Source organism: Natator depressus, chromosome 7, assembly GCF_965152275.1.
Source record: "Natator depressus isolate rNatDep1 chromosome 7, rNatDep2.hap1, whole genome shotgun sequence".
In the NCBI taxonomy this organism is placed as follows: domain Eukaryota; kingdom Metazoa; phylum Chordata; order Testudines; family Cheloniidae; genus Natator; species Natator depressus.
The window spans coordinates 22596275-22615438 of NC_134240.1; the positions used below are offsets into that span (position 1 = coordinate 22596275).

The 19164-nt window shown below is 43.4% G+C and overlaps 1 protein-coding gene across 1 annotated transcript in view; it reads left to right on the top strand.

Moving 5' to 3' along the window:
* ABTB1 (ankyrin repeat and BTB domain containing 1) overlaps positions 1-17124 on the top strand; it is a 34300-nt gene extending 17176 nt beyond the window's left edge. The window contains exons 8-12 of the mRNA XM_074957645.1: positions 6411-6526; positions 10389-10487; positions 11081-11248; positions 14687-14887; positions 16778-17124. Coding sequence (XP_074813746.1) covers positions 6411-6526; positions 10389-10487; positions 11081-11248; positions 14687-14887; positions 16778-16984 — 791 coding nt within the window. The 3' untranslated portion in view covers positions 16985-17124. The remainder of the gene's footprint in view (positions 1-6410; positions 6527-10388; positions 10488-11080; positions 11249-14686; positions 14888-16777) is intronic.
* Positions 17125-19164: the final 2040 nt, after the last annotated feature.

Here is a 19164-nt window from a genome sequence, read left to right on the forward strand (position 1 = left end):
ATGAGAACCAGCAGGTGGGGTGTTAGATGGGGTGGGATCTGAGTTACTACAGAGAATTCTTTCCTGGGTATCTGGCTGGTGAATCTTGCCCACATGCTCAGGGTTCAGCTGATCGCCATATTTGGGGTCGGGAAGGAATTTTCCTCCAGGGAAGATTGGAAGAGGCCCTGGGGGTTTTTCGCATTCCTCTGTAGTATGGGGCACGGGTCACTTGGTGGAGGATTCTCTGCACCTTGAAGTCTTTAAACCACGATTTGAGGACTTCAATAGCTCAGACATAGGTGAGAGTTTTTTTGCAGGAGTGGGTGGGTGAGGTTCTGTGGCCTGCATTGTGCAGGAGGTCGGACTAGATGATCATAATGGTCCCTTCTGACCTTAATATCTATGAATCTATGAATACTAGTCTTCTAACAGCCTAAATATGGCAAAGTAAGATACGTTTAGAAAATGAACTGCTTTCAGATGTAATAGTTTAATGGTTTAACTGGTAAGGAAACATGTAGTTTGAAATCACACAGAGTCTGCGTCTCCCCTCATTTACACTCTAGTGTAAATAACTCCTTTGACTTAGTCGAGTTACTTCTGATGTGAAAGCAGAATCTGGCTCATTGTTTTTAATCTTATTGTGTCCTTTCTCTGATCTAAGAGGTAAGGTTGTTGTAGCTGCTCAGGTTTTTACTTTAAATATTAATTGTCGATTCAGATTTTGCAGATTTGTACGATTACATATGTAGCCTGGAGTGACAGTCCTCCCATATCAGAGGGGTAGCCGTGTTAGTCTGGATCTGTAAAAGCGGCAAAGAGTCCTGTGGCACCTTATAGACTAACAGACGTATTGGAGCATAAGGTTTTGTGGGTGAATACCCACTTTGTCAGATGCATGTAGTGGAAATTTCCAGAGGCAGGTATAAATATGCAAGCAAGAATCAGGCTAGGGATAATGAGGTAAGTTCAATCAGGGAGGATGAGGTCCTCTTCTAGCAGTTGAGGTGTGAACACCATGGGAATCCTCCCATAGTGCAATGTTAGCTCTACAGTGGCATCACAGATCTTGCATTTTTTTCCCCTGTTATATGCGCATGTATACAAAAATATTTAAACACATAAAGAAAGAATTGTTCTGCTGCTTTTAATGAGTGGCAGAAGATTCCACTTTACGTACCAACTGTATGCTGGAAAAGAAAAGGCTGCGGTCAATACCTTTAAGAAAAAATAAGTTAGTAAATCAGACAGTCAGATAACAAAAATGATGTTATGATTTACAGCATCTTGTAATACCAAAATGTTTCAGTGAGTCACTGGATGGCAGCTTTATGGTGTTGTAGTTGATTGGTGTGATGACCATTCTTCTCCAAAAGCCCACGTTATAATCCCTTATTAGGCTGCAAATTAAATAAAGTTAAGGTGGTCTGTTACTGTAATGGTTTGTAAATATTCTGAAACCATCGTGCAGTTTGGCATGATTGGCAGCTTCTACTCATGAGGTCCAGGACAGAAATAAAAAAATGACTGCAAGTAGGATTGAGGCATTGGGCCCCAGGATTAGAGGAACAAGAGAAGCATTACCTCATAGCAGCAGCAATTGGAGTGGGAGTCGGATATAGCTTCTAATCCCACCCTGGTGTAAGCTTCCTGTATGGCACTGGGCAAATCACTTTAACTTCTGTGTTCCCCTCTGTAGAATGGGGATGATGATTTTATCTCACAAGGGTGTTGTGGGGCTTAATCAATGTTTGCAAAGCACTGATATAAGTGATAGGGGTTGTGTGTTTGTGGCAGTTCAGGACTATAGTGAATTGGCAGCATTGTAGCTAGTAACATTAAATGTTTGCCTGTCAGATCATACATGTTAGAGGTGAACCAGGGGAATTAGTGTTGAATCCCCAGGAGAGAATTAATATGAAAGAATCAGAGAAGTTAAGGGATTGGAAAGACCTGTTGGGTCACCTGGTGTCCTTTACTTGCCAAAACATTATTGTTCCCTATTGTATATTAGAAGTTCCTGCTCAGAATATTTTCTAGGAAATAGGCATCTGGTTCAGACCTGGGTCTCTGGCCTAATTGCACTGATCAGGGTCCACAAAAACCTGTTACACTATTTGGAAGAGTTCAGACTGGATTTGTCCAGATTAAGTTATAATCCTTGCTATGGAACTGGAGGCATTTAAAAAAAAAATTGTTCAGGAGCATTTTCTGTTTGCTGCAAAGCATAAGAATTCAGGACAGGATTTGTGAACACCTATTTTCACAGGGCTCTGGACTTCAGCTCCAGGCAAAATCCTGCAGCTCCACTGCTCCGGAGCTGCTCCACGCTCCAGCTCCGGGCTCGGCTCCAAAGCCCCGTTTTCAGACCTCAGGCCTCGGATCTAAAGGGCCAGTGGCAGTGGTTGTGCACAGCATTGCACAAGTGCATGTGTAATGCAGATGTCCAGGTATTGCATGATCTTGGAAAGGTTTCTTTCAACCCAGCTAAACCAGTGGTGTATTAGTAAAGACTACAAAGAAGTATTAAGCAAGTCAAGAACAAAGACAGATTATGAAGCAGTCAGTGATGTACTGCGCTGTGCAGCTGTACCGGAAGGGAGTTTAATGACTAAACAGTATATTCCCTCCAGGCACTGCAGGACTGTTCCCTACAGTGTACTTGCCAGTGCTTTGGCCTGCCTTTTTTTTAAAGACTTGAGTGTCTTCTCTTGACACCACTTTACTACTCTAAAAGAGCCTCCCAAATACTCAATCTACATCCTTTTGCTTCGTTTCATACCTATTACAACTCCTTAGCTCGCCTTAAATGGTTATTTTCCCTCCTCAGTGCTTATACTTGCCAGACATTTGAAGGAGGTTAGTGTGCTTTCCTGTTCTTATTTAGCTGAGCTGCACGTGGATATGCTTCATTTAATCTTCCTTCCTAGCTAGATAAGTCACTCCAGCTCCTTTTATTATTTGTATTGCTCTTTTCTGAATTCCCTGCATTTCTTGCATTTCACAAACATCAGATGATGGACCCTTCTGCCTGCGGCTACCAACGATCTATTTTTTTGTCTCTTTCATCTGGTCTTTCATCCTTTTAGAAGCAAAAAAAATTGTAACAGTGGAATGTTGCGCCCATGCATTTGAAATATGCAGTGTTTGAATTGGTTTATACGCTGTCATCCAAAACCCACTGTTTCTGGTGTGAGCATCATGGGAAATTCTTTCAGGTTACTATGGAAGTGCCTAGAGAGGTTGGAGAACCTAGGGTGTGGATACTTACCATTGAGTCTGCCATATTTCTTGGCTGATAACCCGGAGTAGGCACATATGATGTGGCATGAGTCTTATGTGTGTGAGGGGAGGATTTCTTGTTCTCATTTGTCTTCCTCTCTTAAGTTTTTATAGTGTCACCATGGTATCTGAGTTCTTCAGTTACAAGGGAGCTTCAGATAGTTTCTCTGTTTGACCCTTTTAATCTCTCTTGCTGTTCCCAGATGTCTCTTGGGTGAGATAGGTCGGTTGACTCCCACAAAATATGGTTTTAAAGCAATTACATACACAGCCTCTGCTTTAAACTAGTACAAAGCTCTTTCCAGCCTTATCTACAGTAGGGTAAAAAGTGTGAACATGCTCTAACAAACTTTTTTATTCTAGTCTAGACAAGACCTCTGTGTCCCTCAAAGGTTAATGGGTAGAAAGTGCTTTGAGAGCCTCTGATGAAAGGCACCCATACAAGTGATCATTATCATCACACAGTCACAGTAACCTGTCTCCCGTAGACAGATAGAAATGTAGTCTAAGTGTATGTCTTCACTCCAGAGTTAACGTGGGTGATGGGTGCCCAGGTCTGAGCACCTGAGTTAGCCTAGGGTGAGTGTAAGCAGCCACACTGTGAAGCCGTTCCAGAGTTAGTGTCCTCACTGGTGCGACACTTACCCATATGTGGTATTAGGACTTCGGAGGGCCTATCTCATGGTTCTTTGTGCTGCAATAAGATGAGCCACTCTGACTCTTTGCCAGTGAATTTTGGAAGAACTTGTCTGTCCTTCTAGGCACACCTGTGCGGGTAAATTGTGGGAAGGCTTTGGAGGACTGTTGGCACTCTAATGATTTTAGCCTGCATTGTCACAGCAAAGTGGGTAGGTTACCAATGTGTGTGAAAGTGCCTCTTGGGTTTTAGCCTGCTGCCCCAGACAAGCCAGCAAGCCCAGTTTGTAAGCACCACTGAACTTGGGTGAGAAGATTTTGTGTGTGGACAGCAGGGGGATTAGCAGAAACACCTGAGTAAGAGCCCATGTTAACTCTCCAGTGAGGACCTACTTTAAAGGGACAAAGACAGTGTTCTCAGTTGCTTATGTGGATCTGTAATTCTCTGGGATTCTGTTCTGACAGCTTTGTCAGTTCAGCTTGGGTCTATGCCATACCTGTCCTGCCCCTATAGTAAGTATGGTTGTTTGCTGAAGACAAGGGCATCAGCATTCAGTCCTATACATAGAAACTGCATAGCTCATTCTCCAGGGCACCTCTCTGGATATAGATCATAGAATCAATAATGTCTTTACTTGGTGGATTGGGTTTTTATGCACCCTACTGTTTCCAGTACTACCATTTGGGATATTCAGCCAGTTCAGGTGACATGGTGGCCCGTCCTGATGGGTGCAATGCTTTCTTGGCGGTGGGGGCGGAGGATTCGTATTGTGGCACATCTCGGTCTCATTTCGCCCACCATCTGATGGAGTCATCTGATGAAGCCCATATAATGATGAGCAAAATGTCAGGAAAAATGAGGTCTCATGGTGATGTGATTCACCTGAGAAGAGAGGGGTTTTAATGTGGTGAATCATGCCTGTCAAAAATCCTTTGTAACACCCAGTACAGTGCAGTTTAACTCTTTAATCACCGATCGTTAACATCTCTTTCATTATGCTCCCAATGGAATCCATAAGATTTCATTCCAGCAACTTTCATATTTTCAACTGCACTTTGTTTTACGAGCATTCTCTGCTAAGGGGCTCTCAAAATCTGGCAAAGTCCAATCTAAACTGGACTTGAGACAGCAAATGAAGTTCATAAATGATCATGGAGAGGAAAGGCAAAGCTGACAATAATAAGATTACACAGTAATGCATGTACACACCTTGACAGTGCTGCAAACTTTTTAAAAACCTTTCCTTCCCATCTGTGCTCATGCAGCTGTACCCGAAAGAGGTGACGAAGACCCCTGAGACCTTTAATTTTACCTGTGCTGCTAGGGACCTGCCACACTACTTGCGTTCATCGTTCCTGCCAGTGGAACAAAAAGGCAGGCAGCTCTTTCTTAAGGGACAAAGCTGTTGGAGAAGAAGGGCCAGAGGAGAGATTTTAAATTAAACCTCTATTAAATCCAGACCAGCTTCAACTGAGTCTCCTGTTGTTGTGGCCTTTGGCTGTAAGGTGCCCATCACAGTGTTGTTTGGGGGTGGGGGGGGTGTCCTTTGTGTGATTTGGATCAAGGGAATACCATAGTTTCCCCAAATGGGGAGCACTTACTGTGTTCCCTTGTAGTAGACTAACTAGCTATCCTGACAGGACCAGAAACTGTGAGGTTCCTAGCCAGGAGGAGAACTGAGAAAGAGTTTCCCAGACCTCCTCTTCGTTAGTCTTTTCTTTGTTTGCTGGTCCCTTGGTGGTGGCTATTAGCATTTAAGACTTACAGTGCAGTAGCACCTAGAGGCCCCAATCAATATGGGGTCCCCATTGTGCTCGGCTCTATATAAATAGACTGTATAGAAAATGACAGTCTCTGCCTCAAAGAACTTAGTCTTAAAGGTTATGAATCCTCTTCCCCATGGAATTAAATCACAGCAGCACTTCTAGTACCTGATCCAGAAGAGAGGTGGCGCAGCAGAGGGAAAGCATAAGCCAGACTTCACTCTAAATAAATAACCAACGGGGGCACCAGTGGCCTGGAGTAAACGTGTCTGTAGTTAAATACGCTTCGCCCCCTTGCCTAGCAGGGATGTATCTTACGTTATTACTGTGTCACCTAGGGCTGACTCCAGCGGCAGGGAAGCAGCCTCCATAAGGCAGTTCTTGATCCTGTCTGTAGGGAGGGGTAGCAGAGAGGAGGACAGAACAGGCACATGGCTGCTCCCTTTCCTCACCATGGTCTCTGTAACTGATCTGCTGGAGGCGAGGGTTGAGTGGAGACATAAGAGGGGAAACGGTGGAATCTGTCTTTTCTTCCTCCCAGTGGTAGTTACAGCCCTGATCATTGCTAGCAGGTGCATGTGTGTGTCTCTCTGAAGGACATGGTTTTATATTCCAGTGGAGACTAAGAGCCAAACAAAACAAACATTCCTTAGGGATATTTTTTTTAACAGGAGGGAAAGTTTTTTAGATTTAGTTTTTTCTAGGCATCTATGCTTTTTGTTTTGTTTTTCTTTTCCCTTTTCCAGTCTCTTCCAAGCCAGGGACCTGTGTGAAAGTGCTGACGATTGAGCCCCCAGGTAACTGTCGGCTGCAGGAGGATCTGGCTCTACTAGCAGACTGCGCCCTGCCGGCTGAACTGCGGGTAGGGAGTGTTTCTATTTCTTCCCACACTCCACTGGGACCTTCGGACTGAGGGAGAGCTGCATGGTCACACACACTTAGGCTTACTTTCTCTGTTCGTTTTTGTGGTTGCTTGTTTGCTGGTATTAATGGCACAAGCTGACTTTCCAAACACTGAAGCCATGTATAGCACAGGGAAATGCTGTAAATCTCATAACCAGGCTGCCGGTTTTCCTTTTTGCAGCAAGATTATTCCTCCCTCAAAGATTTGTAGAGGTCAGATCCCTGGTCTCATCCAAGTCAATCAAAGTTTCCCCATTGATTTCAACGGGGACAAGATTTAGCCTCTAGTTGAGTATATTACTGGGATGCAAGAAAGGGGAAAAAATTCCTTGGATGACAGCAGTACCTTCGGGTACGTATAGATGGAATGGGATGCCTAACTGGGATTATTGGTCCACAGAGTTTAGCTGATCCTCTGGTTAAAAATCATCCCCCATAGTGTACTGGCAGGGAGTTAGTTTGTTACTTTTCTCAGAAGCATTGAGTCAGGATTATCTGTTAGACTCAGCTATGTGTATTCCACACTATTGATTCCCAGCGATGCAAGTAAACAGGGAAGATATTGGTGGACCCCAGTTCTTCCTGCCTTTGTTCATCTCTGTAATATCGATAGTTGCATCTTATATTTTCCTTCCATTAATATGTTTGTCCCAGTTTCTTCACATTGAGTAGTAAAACTAATAACATACTCATTTTAAGCAGCTCTGTGCCTGTGGGCTATGTAACTGAACAGTGTAACAAAGCTTATTGCTTTCTTGTGCGAAACAGAACTCCCTGATGCAGAGCTCAAGGAAATGTCTGAAGCAAGGTAGAAACTCTGTCCATGTGTCTTTTTTTTTTTTTTTTATGTGATGGTGCCTTAAGTTTCTTAAGCAAGATGTGCCAAGGTATTTTGTGCTGGCTCTTAGTGATCCAGTTATTCTAATTCCTGAGGGATTTAAAGAGGGAATCCTGTCCATTGATGTTCCCTCTATCAAGGCAGAAAGCTGCTTTTTTTGTATACCTTTGTTGTGGTTTTCTTTATTTATCATTAGGTACTTGGAAAAATCAAAAACCAGAGAGGAGTGTAGAATGAATTCCAGTAGTGTCAACCCCAAGCGCTTAAACATCATGAGTGAGGTGCCCAAATACAATGAGAGTGACTTAAAAATCATGCAATTAAAATAAATAAATCGGGTCTTTGGTTTTGTTTTCTGGTTTCTGAGCCTTTAGGGTGCACGTGGGTCACGTTTTTCGAGCTTTTCTCCACAACCCTAAGGGCTAGAAACACACTTCCTTTCTTTAAAAATGAAAACCGAGATTCCTCCATAGTTGTATGGGAACTGGTTCTTTAAGGAAGAAAAACCCCAAATGTCATGTGAATCTGGATAAAATAATGAGTTAGCATTGCTGAAATTTCCTGAATTTTTTTCAGCTGTTTTATGTATCTTAGAAAAAAGTACACCATAATCCAATCTAAACATGTTACATTGATACTGCTGTCCTACTTTGTGTGTGTGTTCATGAATGCTAGGAAGGAATGGGGGAAAATTTATTAGAACATCTGCATGGCACCCATAACAATGGAATCAGGGTTCTTATTACCCCTAATTGCCTTGTTTTAACTTGATAATTTTTTTAAAAGCTCCTCTCTTTCCTGGCTATTTATAAAGATCCTAAAGACAGGATTGTAGCCTTTTAATCTGCCTTTTACTGCTTAATTATCATTTACATCTCTTCTAAATCTTTGTTTACTGGGGTCATCCCATGAAGTAGGCATTTGAGTCCCAGGAGCAGCAATCCTGCAACCTCACCAGTAGATTCTGATACCATACAAATAATATAATACAAAACACTTAATCTACGAGGCCAAAGCGCACTGACCAGTCAGTCACAAACGTGAAGTTTCTTGTAATAAGCTACAGTACGGTTTCTGGTGCTTTGCTTTGTGCTTTTGTAGATGCTCTATTTTGTTCCTTGTGTCATAGAACCCTGATGACTCAACATGCAGCTGGATATAAAATCTTGAGTCTGCTTCTCTGCTGGTAATCCCATTATGGATTGTTAGGACATAATGGGCCTCTGTAGGTTGTCATAAATTATTTACGGCTGAATTTTTCTACTGTGCTTATTCCTATCTAGGAGCAAATTGCTTCTCCCTGTTGGTTGTGCACATTACTGTCCCCGCCAGTTGTTCTTGTCTGAATTTAGACAGCACTCTCTTTGGGGCAGGGACTTAGGCTTCCGATGTTTCTTGAAGTGCCATGCATGTCTCTAGTGCTGTATAAGATACAGAGCAGGTTCAAAGAGCAGGTAACAGAGCAGGTTAAAAGCCGTGGGGATAAGATGGGGTGAGACAGATACTCTGAAGCGCTACAGATCTTTTACTTTCAGGAGCTGTAAAAATTCCCTTTGTCCTGCTCCCAACAAAAAGAAAGAGTAAATAGGTTACCAACTGTAACTAAAGTCATAGATGAGGGAGACCAAGCAGGGTTGCTGCAGAGTTTGGGAAGGTGGCTTTGCTGTTTAATAACCGAGAAATTGTGACGGTCATTAGGCTTAGTTGTACTATAATTAGAAACTATTCTGCCAAATGGTCCTGAGTACTGACAGAGAGCCCAGGGAGTTGGGCCAGGTTGCCATGCTCCAAAGTAGTGTGAAATTCAGAGCCTTTGCTAGCTCAGTGGTTCTCCGCAGCCTAGGACCAGGAGTGCCAGAGAATCCCCATTGTGTATGAATTGAGCTTGCCTGATGGTATTGAAAGCAGCATGTATCTCTGTTTGTTTCCTGTTGAGTGAGATTGCAGGGAGGGGGAACCTGATACATCTCACTAATTCCCCACTATACCCAATGCTCTCTGCTAGTGCGGTTGGGTAGGAGATAATATCTGCCATTCTTCCACTGGATGTGGAACTTCTTGGCTTGTAGCCCTTGCACCTGGGGAAACCTAGAGCCAGTTTTTGATGTGATTTGCTCAGAGGAGAGCCTGGTGGTAGGGATCAGACTTTTCATCCCAGGCTGCTCAGGGTATACACCTAGATAGGAGAAAGCAGAGGAAACTCTTGTTTTCGGGGGATAATTGCTCTGGTTACATGGCTGTGAATATAGATTCACACAATTGAATTCCCTTGTGTCCAGAGAGAGAGAATAACTTATAAACAACATATCCATAATGCTATTTTTAAAAAAAACCAAGCCCACAACCTTTTATGCCGGTTGGCTTGGCACATTGAATTGGAGGGAGTTGTGTTAATAGTCTAGTGAATTAGTTTAACTTTAATTTCCTTGGACTGCAGAGTGACAAGAAATTGAACTGTGCATGGGAAGCTTTGTATTGAATGACGTTGTAGTTTCAATGCAATTGCTTCAGATCTGTGCATTCCTTTACTTAAGCTATAAAATGACTTTTTACGTATACTATGGTTAAAATAACATGCCTTTCCTTGACTGGTGTCAATGTTAAGATGCCCATCCCATGATGTAAACTAAATACCCACCTAGCAATCCACCTCCTCATTTAGAAGTCCGAGAGGAGTTATGAGCGTGCCACTGTTGGCTTGAAGGTCATTTGGCTTTGCTGGACAAACTGGGAAGGGGAATTTCAGTTCAGAAGCCTCTCCACTGAGACTACCAGGCATCGAGCTCTCAGATGTTCAAATCTAGGATCAGTCAGGAAGAGCATCTCTAGTGATCTCCATTGCTGCTGAGGTGTAAATGGGTAAAGGTGGGTGTCTCAGATAGCCAAGACACACAGGTCTTTATAGATCAATGCCAACACCTCTAATGTTGATACCATGGATGCAAACTGCAGAAATTTCTTATCTTTTAACTTGTCTTTCTAGGTGGGTTTTGGGGAGTTGCCATTTGACAGCACTGACAACTTTAGCAGCTGTCCTGATGTGTGTTTTCGAGTGGCAGATTACAACTTTTTATGCCATAAGGTATGTGCATACATTTAGAAACATCAAGGTCCATGTACACATCCTTCCCACGCACTTAGTACAAGATAGTTAGATATACTGCAGGGGTAAGCTTAAACTTAAAGCACTCTTCTTAATGAAACAACCCAGCTTGTCTCCCTTCAGGGTAAGGAGATTCGTGAATTGCAGTAAGAGGCGTCTACATTGTGTCTCATACTGTCAGCAACAAATCTGAACCTGTCATTGGAAATGCTGGATCCTTAATAGTTCAGGATGACTCAGTGTAAGGGTGGAACTGGAAACAGAACTCAGGAATCCTGACTCCAAGCCCTCTAACTAGAACTGTATTGCTACTCTAGATTAACAGTCACTCTAGTTAATATCTCTTTTGCTTTGAGAGCAGTAATGTGTAAAAATAAGACATGAAAGAAAAAAGACAAGTTTATCAGAGTCTAGGGATAAAAACACAGAGCGATGGCAGAGGTTATGCTACTGACTCGGTGCTTTGGAACTTGCTTAATGAATTCCTGAAAGTTGATCCCTTGCCTAATGCTGTTTGGCTCAGTGCAGCAGAAAGGGAGATGTTAATGTTGGATTTTTCCTTTCCAATGCAGGCATTTTTCTGTGGCCGCAGTGATTACTTCAAAGCCCTTCTTGAGGATCATTTCAGTGAGAGCGAGGAGCTGCAGACTCAGCCCACCATCCCTGTGGTGACCCTTCATAACATCTCAGAAGACATCTTCATCAGGGTCCTCTACTACATCTACAGCGATGACACTGAGGTGAGACCAGCCTACTCTCTCCTTTCATCGCCTTCAAGTTATGCCCAAATGTCTTTGCAGAAGTGTCATCCTCTAGTATCCTACTGCTGGTTTGTTAAATACCACTCGCCCAGTCTCCTACCTGGCTTGAAGAACCTCAGTAACCCAAATACTGGTATCTCGGTTTTATCCATGTTGTAGGCTAGGCTGGGACTTTGTTTCCTGAATACATCAGTGCAACTGCTCCTAAATGCCATATGTGTATCTTTCATCCTAAATTAATATCCTGTAAATTAGGATGCACATTACTTAGGCCAGATACATAATGCATGATTTGTCTGGCTGTGTATTCTTCCCCACTGAATTCTACTGTGTAGCACTGACTGCTCTCAAAGGCACACAGTCAGAATTCTGCCACTAGATGGCGGCTGAAAACAGATCTGCAGGTGTGCTTAGGTTAAGAGGCCTGTTCGTTTACTGTTGGCATTGCAGCCTATCTTTGCATTTAAAACAAAAATTATTTGCATCACTGGAATGTCTAGATGTCCCACTCAGAGATCAGGGACCCATTGTGCTAAGCACATAACAAAAAGACATCCCCTGCCTCACAGAACTAACAGTCTAATTAAAAGTGCAGCCAGCACTATACATCTTTTGGCAGCACTGAAGGGGTTAATGATGCTGATGAGCTGGTTTGTGTCCTCGCCAAAGCTTAAGGCTTTCCTGTATGAGTGAGACTGTACCATTCCTACTCTGGCATTCCTACTGTGGGTTAGCCTTTGGTTTGCTGTGACCACCTGCACATCTGTGACCTTATTCCTGCTGACCAGCTTGGCTACAGGCAGCAACATAGAATCTGTGATAGGCAGAGAGATGATTTATCATACAGGAAGTCACTGGCTAGCCTGCTGAGGCTGTCATTAATATCCTGTAGAACTTCCTCACATTAACTCATTCTGCTCACAACCTCCTATTGTCTACGCTCTGGAGGACAGGTGGAGTGGGAGGTGAGGAGCCCTAAGGCACATCAGAATCTTGTCACAGCCCTGCAGCCAGACCCAGTTCCCGCTGCCCCTCTTTGAACCTCCAGAATCTGGCTAACTCTCTGTTGTTGCTAAGTAGCAGTGTTTCCAAACCGGAGTTCTGGCTGCAGCCTTCCCTTTCGAGTGACTCTTCGGATGCTACCTGTTTGTGCACTGCACATGCCTGATGGCCCACCTCACTTAAACAATTTACTGTCATTCCAAAATTATTAGTCATATTTTCCAGTGGCTATTTGAGTCCCAAGCCAAATGAGCTTTTGTGGAAAGAGGCCATCTGTTTGAAAAATTATATTAATGTTTTCTTGATTATTTTTTCTGGCAGATTTTCAAAGTTCAGTAGTTTGTACAGTGTTTTTTTTCTTCTCAGGCTTAAGTCCAGTCTAGTGCCGACATAACCAGAGTCCCCATCCTGCATGACCTCACCTTTTTCAAAGGATTGACATTTCTGTCACTGTTGTGTCCTTCACAGCAGTCCTTATTATCAGTGAAAGGGGAGTGTGTGTGTGTGGCTTCTGAGTGGAAAAAATAAGCAGCTGAGTGGAACTTGTGTGTGTGTGTGTATATGTATATGTATGTATGTGTGTGTGTGTGTGTGTATATATATATATATATATATATATATATAAAAAATAGGAAGTTTGAAAAGGAACATCAGACTGATTGTTTTCTTATTGAACAGTGATCAGTCGAGCGTTTGGTGTTTTCAATTCAAATGCTCATGACCTTATAGGTTCCCAAAGCATCTTATTAGATGCTACAGTAGAGAGACTTGCAGTTACTGTGGGGGTGAAACTCAAGCAGTGTGTGGTCAAATTCTCCTAAGGAAGGGGTAGGTGATAGGCAAGCTTCCTGTACAAAAGTCCTTGAGAAAGGTATAAACATGGCTTCGGACTATGTAAAGTGAGAGGGAGCACAGATCTGGGAGACCTGCGTCTATAACAACACTTGATGAATAACCCCGACAACCTTGCTGTTGCTGCTTTGAACTGCATAGCTTTGTTACAGCACTTTAACAACTATTGCGAGCCTCTGACATGCCTCCTAATACACCTTTCATTCTTATGTACAGTTGTGCACTGTGGCAAACAAGGATTCACCTTTCCAGTCACATTCCAGTTCACCCTTGCTCTGAATGATCTTGTTTACTCTAGTACCAGTGTAGACAGCCATGCAAGCACTGCAGCTGCAATGGTGCAAGTCATCCTTCTAGTGCAACCCCACTTTGAAATGATCATCTGTATCTGTGTGTGGATGTAAGCAGCACTGCACCTGGCCCAGAATGGCTAGTGTGGAGGCACTGCACCGTTGCAGCTTGTACCTGTGCAACTTGCAACTGTGAAGTTTTTTAGCATAAACATACAAGATTTCATTCTCCTCAGAATCCTACATGACCTGGTCTCTTCTAGAGCATGTGCATGCCATGTCCCACAAATCCAGATGGGTAACAGTGCTCTTCACAGTTCCTTTCATATTAGCAATAGTAAAACTGCACAGAAGAGAACTCTAGTTCCAGATTAGTGATGTAGATGATTGATTAAAATAAACGTCAAGGATTTGACCAGCCAGGAAAAAAAGAGAGAGAAGAGTCTGAACAAGGTTTAGGACTGTGACTTTTTTGTTTAAAAAGACATCAGACCTTGCTATTTAACCATCTGTTGCCATATTACAGAGTAAGCATCATTATAACACTTACTTCATTTCTAGAGATTTCATTAAACTGAGTGAAAACTCTGTGTACACATATTTAACACAGCCCGGGCATGACAATCAAGTGTTAACATAAAAAAAAAAAAAAATTAGACTAGTATGCTGGGTTTATTTTTGCAGGTGAATGTATTTTGTCTGAGTATTGAATAAAAAGTAACCAAATATCTTGCTTGATGTGCCTAGTCTGTTAAATGTGTACAATAGCTTTTGTTTAAAAAGACAACTATTGTAAAGATTGTTCTGTTTCCCATATTTACATGGCAAGAATTTGTAAACTTGTTAAAACTTCCTAAATAAATTTAAAAAAAAATTTTTTTTGGCAATCTAGTATGTCGCTTAGGGGTGTGAGAAATAGTTAAGCCGATGTAAGCCCTGGCATAGCTATTGCTAGGTCAGCAGAAGAATTCTTGTGGGTGTGATTAATCACAGTGACAGAAAAACCCCTTCTGTTACAATAGCAAGTGTCTACACTACAGCACTGCAGTGCTGTGGCTGTGCCGCTGTAGTGTCTATAGTGTAGACATCGCCTCAGTCTCTCGAATGGTGGCATAGAGCTCTCTCCTCAGGGTTAGTACTCCTGCACTGGTGTTTTTCCCCTAACTGCAAGAAATTATGTCTGAAATAGATTGCCCTGAGATTTCATCTCTCACAGAGGAACATGGTGTAGGCAGGACTTTCTTTATGGTGACTCCCTTCTTTGCATTACCAGCTGTCCCCAGAGAATGCTTATGACGTGCTGTGTGTAGCAGACATGTACCTGTTGCCGGGGCTCAAACGCTTGTGCGGGAGAACCTTGGCTCAGATACTTGATGAGGACAATGTTGTCAACATCTGGAGGATTGCAAAGCTGTTCCAGCTGACGCGACTGGAGGACCAGTGCACGGAGTACATGGCAAAGATCATTGAGAAGGTATGCAAAACCCTTCCCTAAGATGTTTCAGGTGCGACTACTAAATGTGCATCTAAGTGTTGCCATGGTTTAATGTATGCACTTTTCATTTCTGAAGATGTTGGGTCATAAGTGAAGTGAATTTTGTAGTCCCACCTTGGTCCTCAATAGGACCCACCTCACAGTTTGACATGACTGGTGAAGAAGGCTGCAGTTATGGAATAGCATTAAGTGCCGCAGATCACGACTGATGTGCATTGGGGTGCTGTGTGCAGGGGGTAGGTGGGAGTGTTCATCTCCATACATGGCTCTTTCTGGTGCAATTAGTGCTTTTGTACTGTAGCCTCAAATTCATTATAACCCCCAAAAAGCAGATTATCGGGGCTTCCATAGGGAAAAATTATTACTGATGATTAGCTAAATAACGAATCTTATTACACTGGAATCCTATTTACAAGGATCAATTTGAACATTCCTTCCCGCTGCTATTTTGGCCATTCTCTCTTATGGCTGCTTGGAGATCCAGGAGTCAGTAATGTCTGCAGAGAAACAGTGACCATATGGCACAGACAGTCTCAGTTCTTCTACTAAGTATTTTGGTTCCTAGTGGGGTCAGTAGTTTTATATAAATGGCTCTAATTAACGCTCCCACATGAGCTGTAACATTCTTTACCTGCAGCTGAGAGGCTCTGAGAAAAGTGTGAAACTCTTTCCTGCCTCTGAAAACAGTGAAGAAAATCATTTCCAAACAGTTCTTCTCATTCAAAAGTGCCATTGATCAATATAAATGAGGGAACCAACACATCAGCCTATGACCAGAACTGGGTTCTGGAAAGGGGATTTTTTCGAACAGCTGAATGAACTGTACAAGCAGTGATCGGGAACATTTAATTCTTGCCACTGGGACTTTGCTTAGACTAACAATTTTAGGGCATTCCCCCATCGTTTTACTAGTGCTAAGAACAGTGGCAGTGCTGGTGCAGGGAGGGCTCTAGGGGACCACGAACTGTGTCATCTAGTGGAGCACAGAGCAAGTTGAGATGACCCATTAGTTAGATGCCAGCAGATGTCAGCCCCTTGTCTACAGTAGTGCTTTCTCTAGGAGAGCTGAATTGGTATGGGCAATGATGGGAAGTTCTTGGCAAAACAGTGTAGTGTAGACCAGGCCTAAAGTTCCATTGCAAGATTGACATCTCTTGTCTGTCTCTGCCATGACAGGAGCTGTTGGCTTTCCCTGTGGAGGTTTGTTTCCTGTTTTGTTTTTTTTTTGTTTTTTTCTCTCTCTCTCTCTCTTCCCCCCCCCTCCCCCCCCCCTTTGGGGGAAATATTGTGAGTTCATGTAAATGGTGCCCAAACACTGCAATGATGGACGTTTGGTCAGTGTGTTTACAATACACTGAGGGGGTTGCAGCCTAGTGACAGGTTTTGTCTGCTCTTTAAACATTTGAGTCTTTTTCCTGCTGGTTAAAGGTGCAGGATTGACAGCCCTGAAGACTGAATCCTTGTGTTTATCCATAGAGCAGATACAGTCTTGTAAATGGCAGGACAAGCTTTTCCTGTGGGCTGCCCCTTGCTGGTGTGTCTCACACTGAAGAAGGACTCCTGTAGAGTGTGAAAGGAGAACTCAGTCTCCAGGGGCTATTCAGTCCTTGGCACTCTGTATCCTCCTTGTTGGAAGTTTCATCAGAAGGGCCAACTATGGGGATGACCTTGTTTTCGTCATTTTCTCAGTGGTAACTAAGCTGAGACCCTCCAATTCATTTCACAAACCCAGGTTCCTGAACTCTCCAGACTTTCACTCATTACCGGCCTGAGCTTGATTTGAACTGGCGACTTAGTGGTGAAAGCTGAACATCACGTTGCCACTTTCCATCAGCCTTGCAGCGTCCCTAATTGTCTTCATCCTTCCAGCTGGTGGAGTTGGAGGAGTTTGCGGCTGCGGTGAAGGAGAATGCTGAGGCGGTGGAGGAACGGCAGGAGACCGATTCCATCCCCCTGGTGGACGACATCCGCTTCCACATCACCAGCAATGTGCAGACTTACAGTGCCATCGAGGAGGCCAACCAGAAACTAGAGGCACTGGAAAACCTCCTGGCCAGTATAGGGCTCGAGTGCTGAAGTATGTAAATCCTGCTGTTGGATGCAGAGAGCAGCTGGTGTGACCTCCAGTGGGTTGCCTCTGAGTGCAAGAACATATGAGTCTTAGTCAAACGACTTTTTTTTTTTCTTTTTTTTTCTCTCCTCCTACCCACCACCTCCCCCCCTCCCCCCCCCCCGGCATGGTTTCCTTTTAATTCATTCATGGCTGGACACTCACATGTTTTGTTTTTTTCCTTCCGTTAGTAGGATCCCAAAGTACAGACCAGTTTGATAGTTACTGCTTGTACGATATAGCACTGAGAGGGAACTGCCAACCACGTGGCTAATGGAGCTCTATTAATGGACTCCATGACATCTGGCCCCAGGAGCTGCCCCACCCTCTTAGCCAGCAATGCATTTCTGAAACTGTTTCAAACCAGGGTTCTTGTGTAGTGATCAAGGGAACAAAAATGGATTATGCTGAGTGTAAAGGAATCTATTAGAATTAAACTGGCTGGTCTTTTGCTGTCAGGATTATGGGGAGTTAGCGGAGAGGATGGCATGTTAATGGGGCACAGGAATTTAGCCTTATAGAGGCGCTAGCTGACTTCACCTGCTCTTCCTGTTTCTCAGTCACAAACTACTGGGATCCTCCAAGCATTGGCACTTGGATTTACACCCTCCGTGTAGTATGGAAGTTTAGGTTTTAAATCCATATTCTGACAGATTGTGACAGTGTATCCTTGATCAGGGGGACATGGCTAAATTGAATGATTTCTTTTCTGGATACTTTGTTTAATGCATGTCCCAAATATAAACCTGTAGAAATACATTCGAGAGCAGCAGGAGAGAGACCCAGTCTGCTAAAGAGCCAGTGACTTTTCAAAGGCACTCATGCAGAGGTACTGCCCTTGTCTCGCTCGAACAGGGGAGCAGCTCCTGTCCTCTGAGTTGCCACGTATTCTTTTTTTGGCCTGTTGTGTCAGGATGAAGGAGAGACTTATCAAAGTTTAAGGGTGGGTTACAAGGAAAAGGGAGCTTTACAAGGCCTGTCGCAGTTCATCTGTCCTGATCTTTCGTCTTCTGACTTTACTCCGGCTTAAAAACCTTGAGTTCCTTGTTCTTCAAGAAGCTAATTGTTCATCCTTGCAAATGTGTTTGGGGATTCTTCCTCTGCCATAGATATCATTATCTTTAGAAATCTGGTCTCCCTTGGCTTTTAGAGAGGGATGGTGCTGGTCTTTCCCTCTTTTCTCAACATCAGTCAGCAGTTGCACTAAGTACATCTCATCATATGGACTAGTTCTCCGAGCCCTGCTCCCATGCCGTTACAGCCCTTCCCTGTTACAACCCATCCTGTCTCACTAGATGTCCCTCTTTAGTGTTGCCCTGTTTCTAGATACCCTCGGAGGTGGAAGTGTAGCAAGAGTTTTACATGTCGCTCTGTTTTGTGTGACAGCATGGCTGGAAGTTGCAATTTTACAGGATGTTAGAGTTATGAAATGACTTCAGGTTGGATTCAGTGGTCCTGTGTGCTGATACTGGGTGATACTCCAAAGAGACATTATTGCCAGAGTACAGGCAATTACATCCTCTCTTTTTGTTAACTTGTGAGTAAGGTCAGGCTATTTTCTTGGTGTTGGCTAGAGAGAGGAAGGGGATCTACGGTCACAAAATCTTGCGTGCACCCAGATTTTGTTCTTTCTTCATAAATCTCCTGTCTCTTGTCACAAGGATACACTATGGTTGCTAGACTTTCTAGAGTTGTCATCAGAGTCCCAAGGATTCCCTGTCAGGTTTTCCCAGAGAGCAAAGCATGGAGACTTAACTGCTCTTACCCTTTAGAGAGTCATAGGAAGCGCGTGGCTTAATGGTGGGAGACAGAGGAAGTATCATGTTGGAAATTTAATGCTGCCAAGGACTTTGAGTGCTCTGTGTTACTAAGTCTCCTCAGAATTATGTACTACATGAGAGTTGATTTGTCAGGGGAAGGGAAGTGGATTCTTTCTGCAGTACTTGGGGCCTGGGAGGGAGAAAATTGGACTGTATTAGTTGCATGAGGAATCCTATCAAAATGTTGGTGCTGCTGTCACTGGTGGATGTTGCTGTTTAGAGTAACTGCATGATGTAGGGGTTTCAAACCACACCCCAGTGACTTGTGCTATCGTGTGTTGCCCCTGTGCATTGTTCATGCAGATAGGTGATCTGGGTCCCCAACA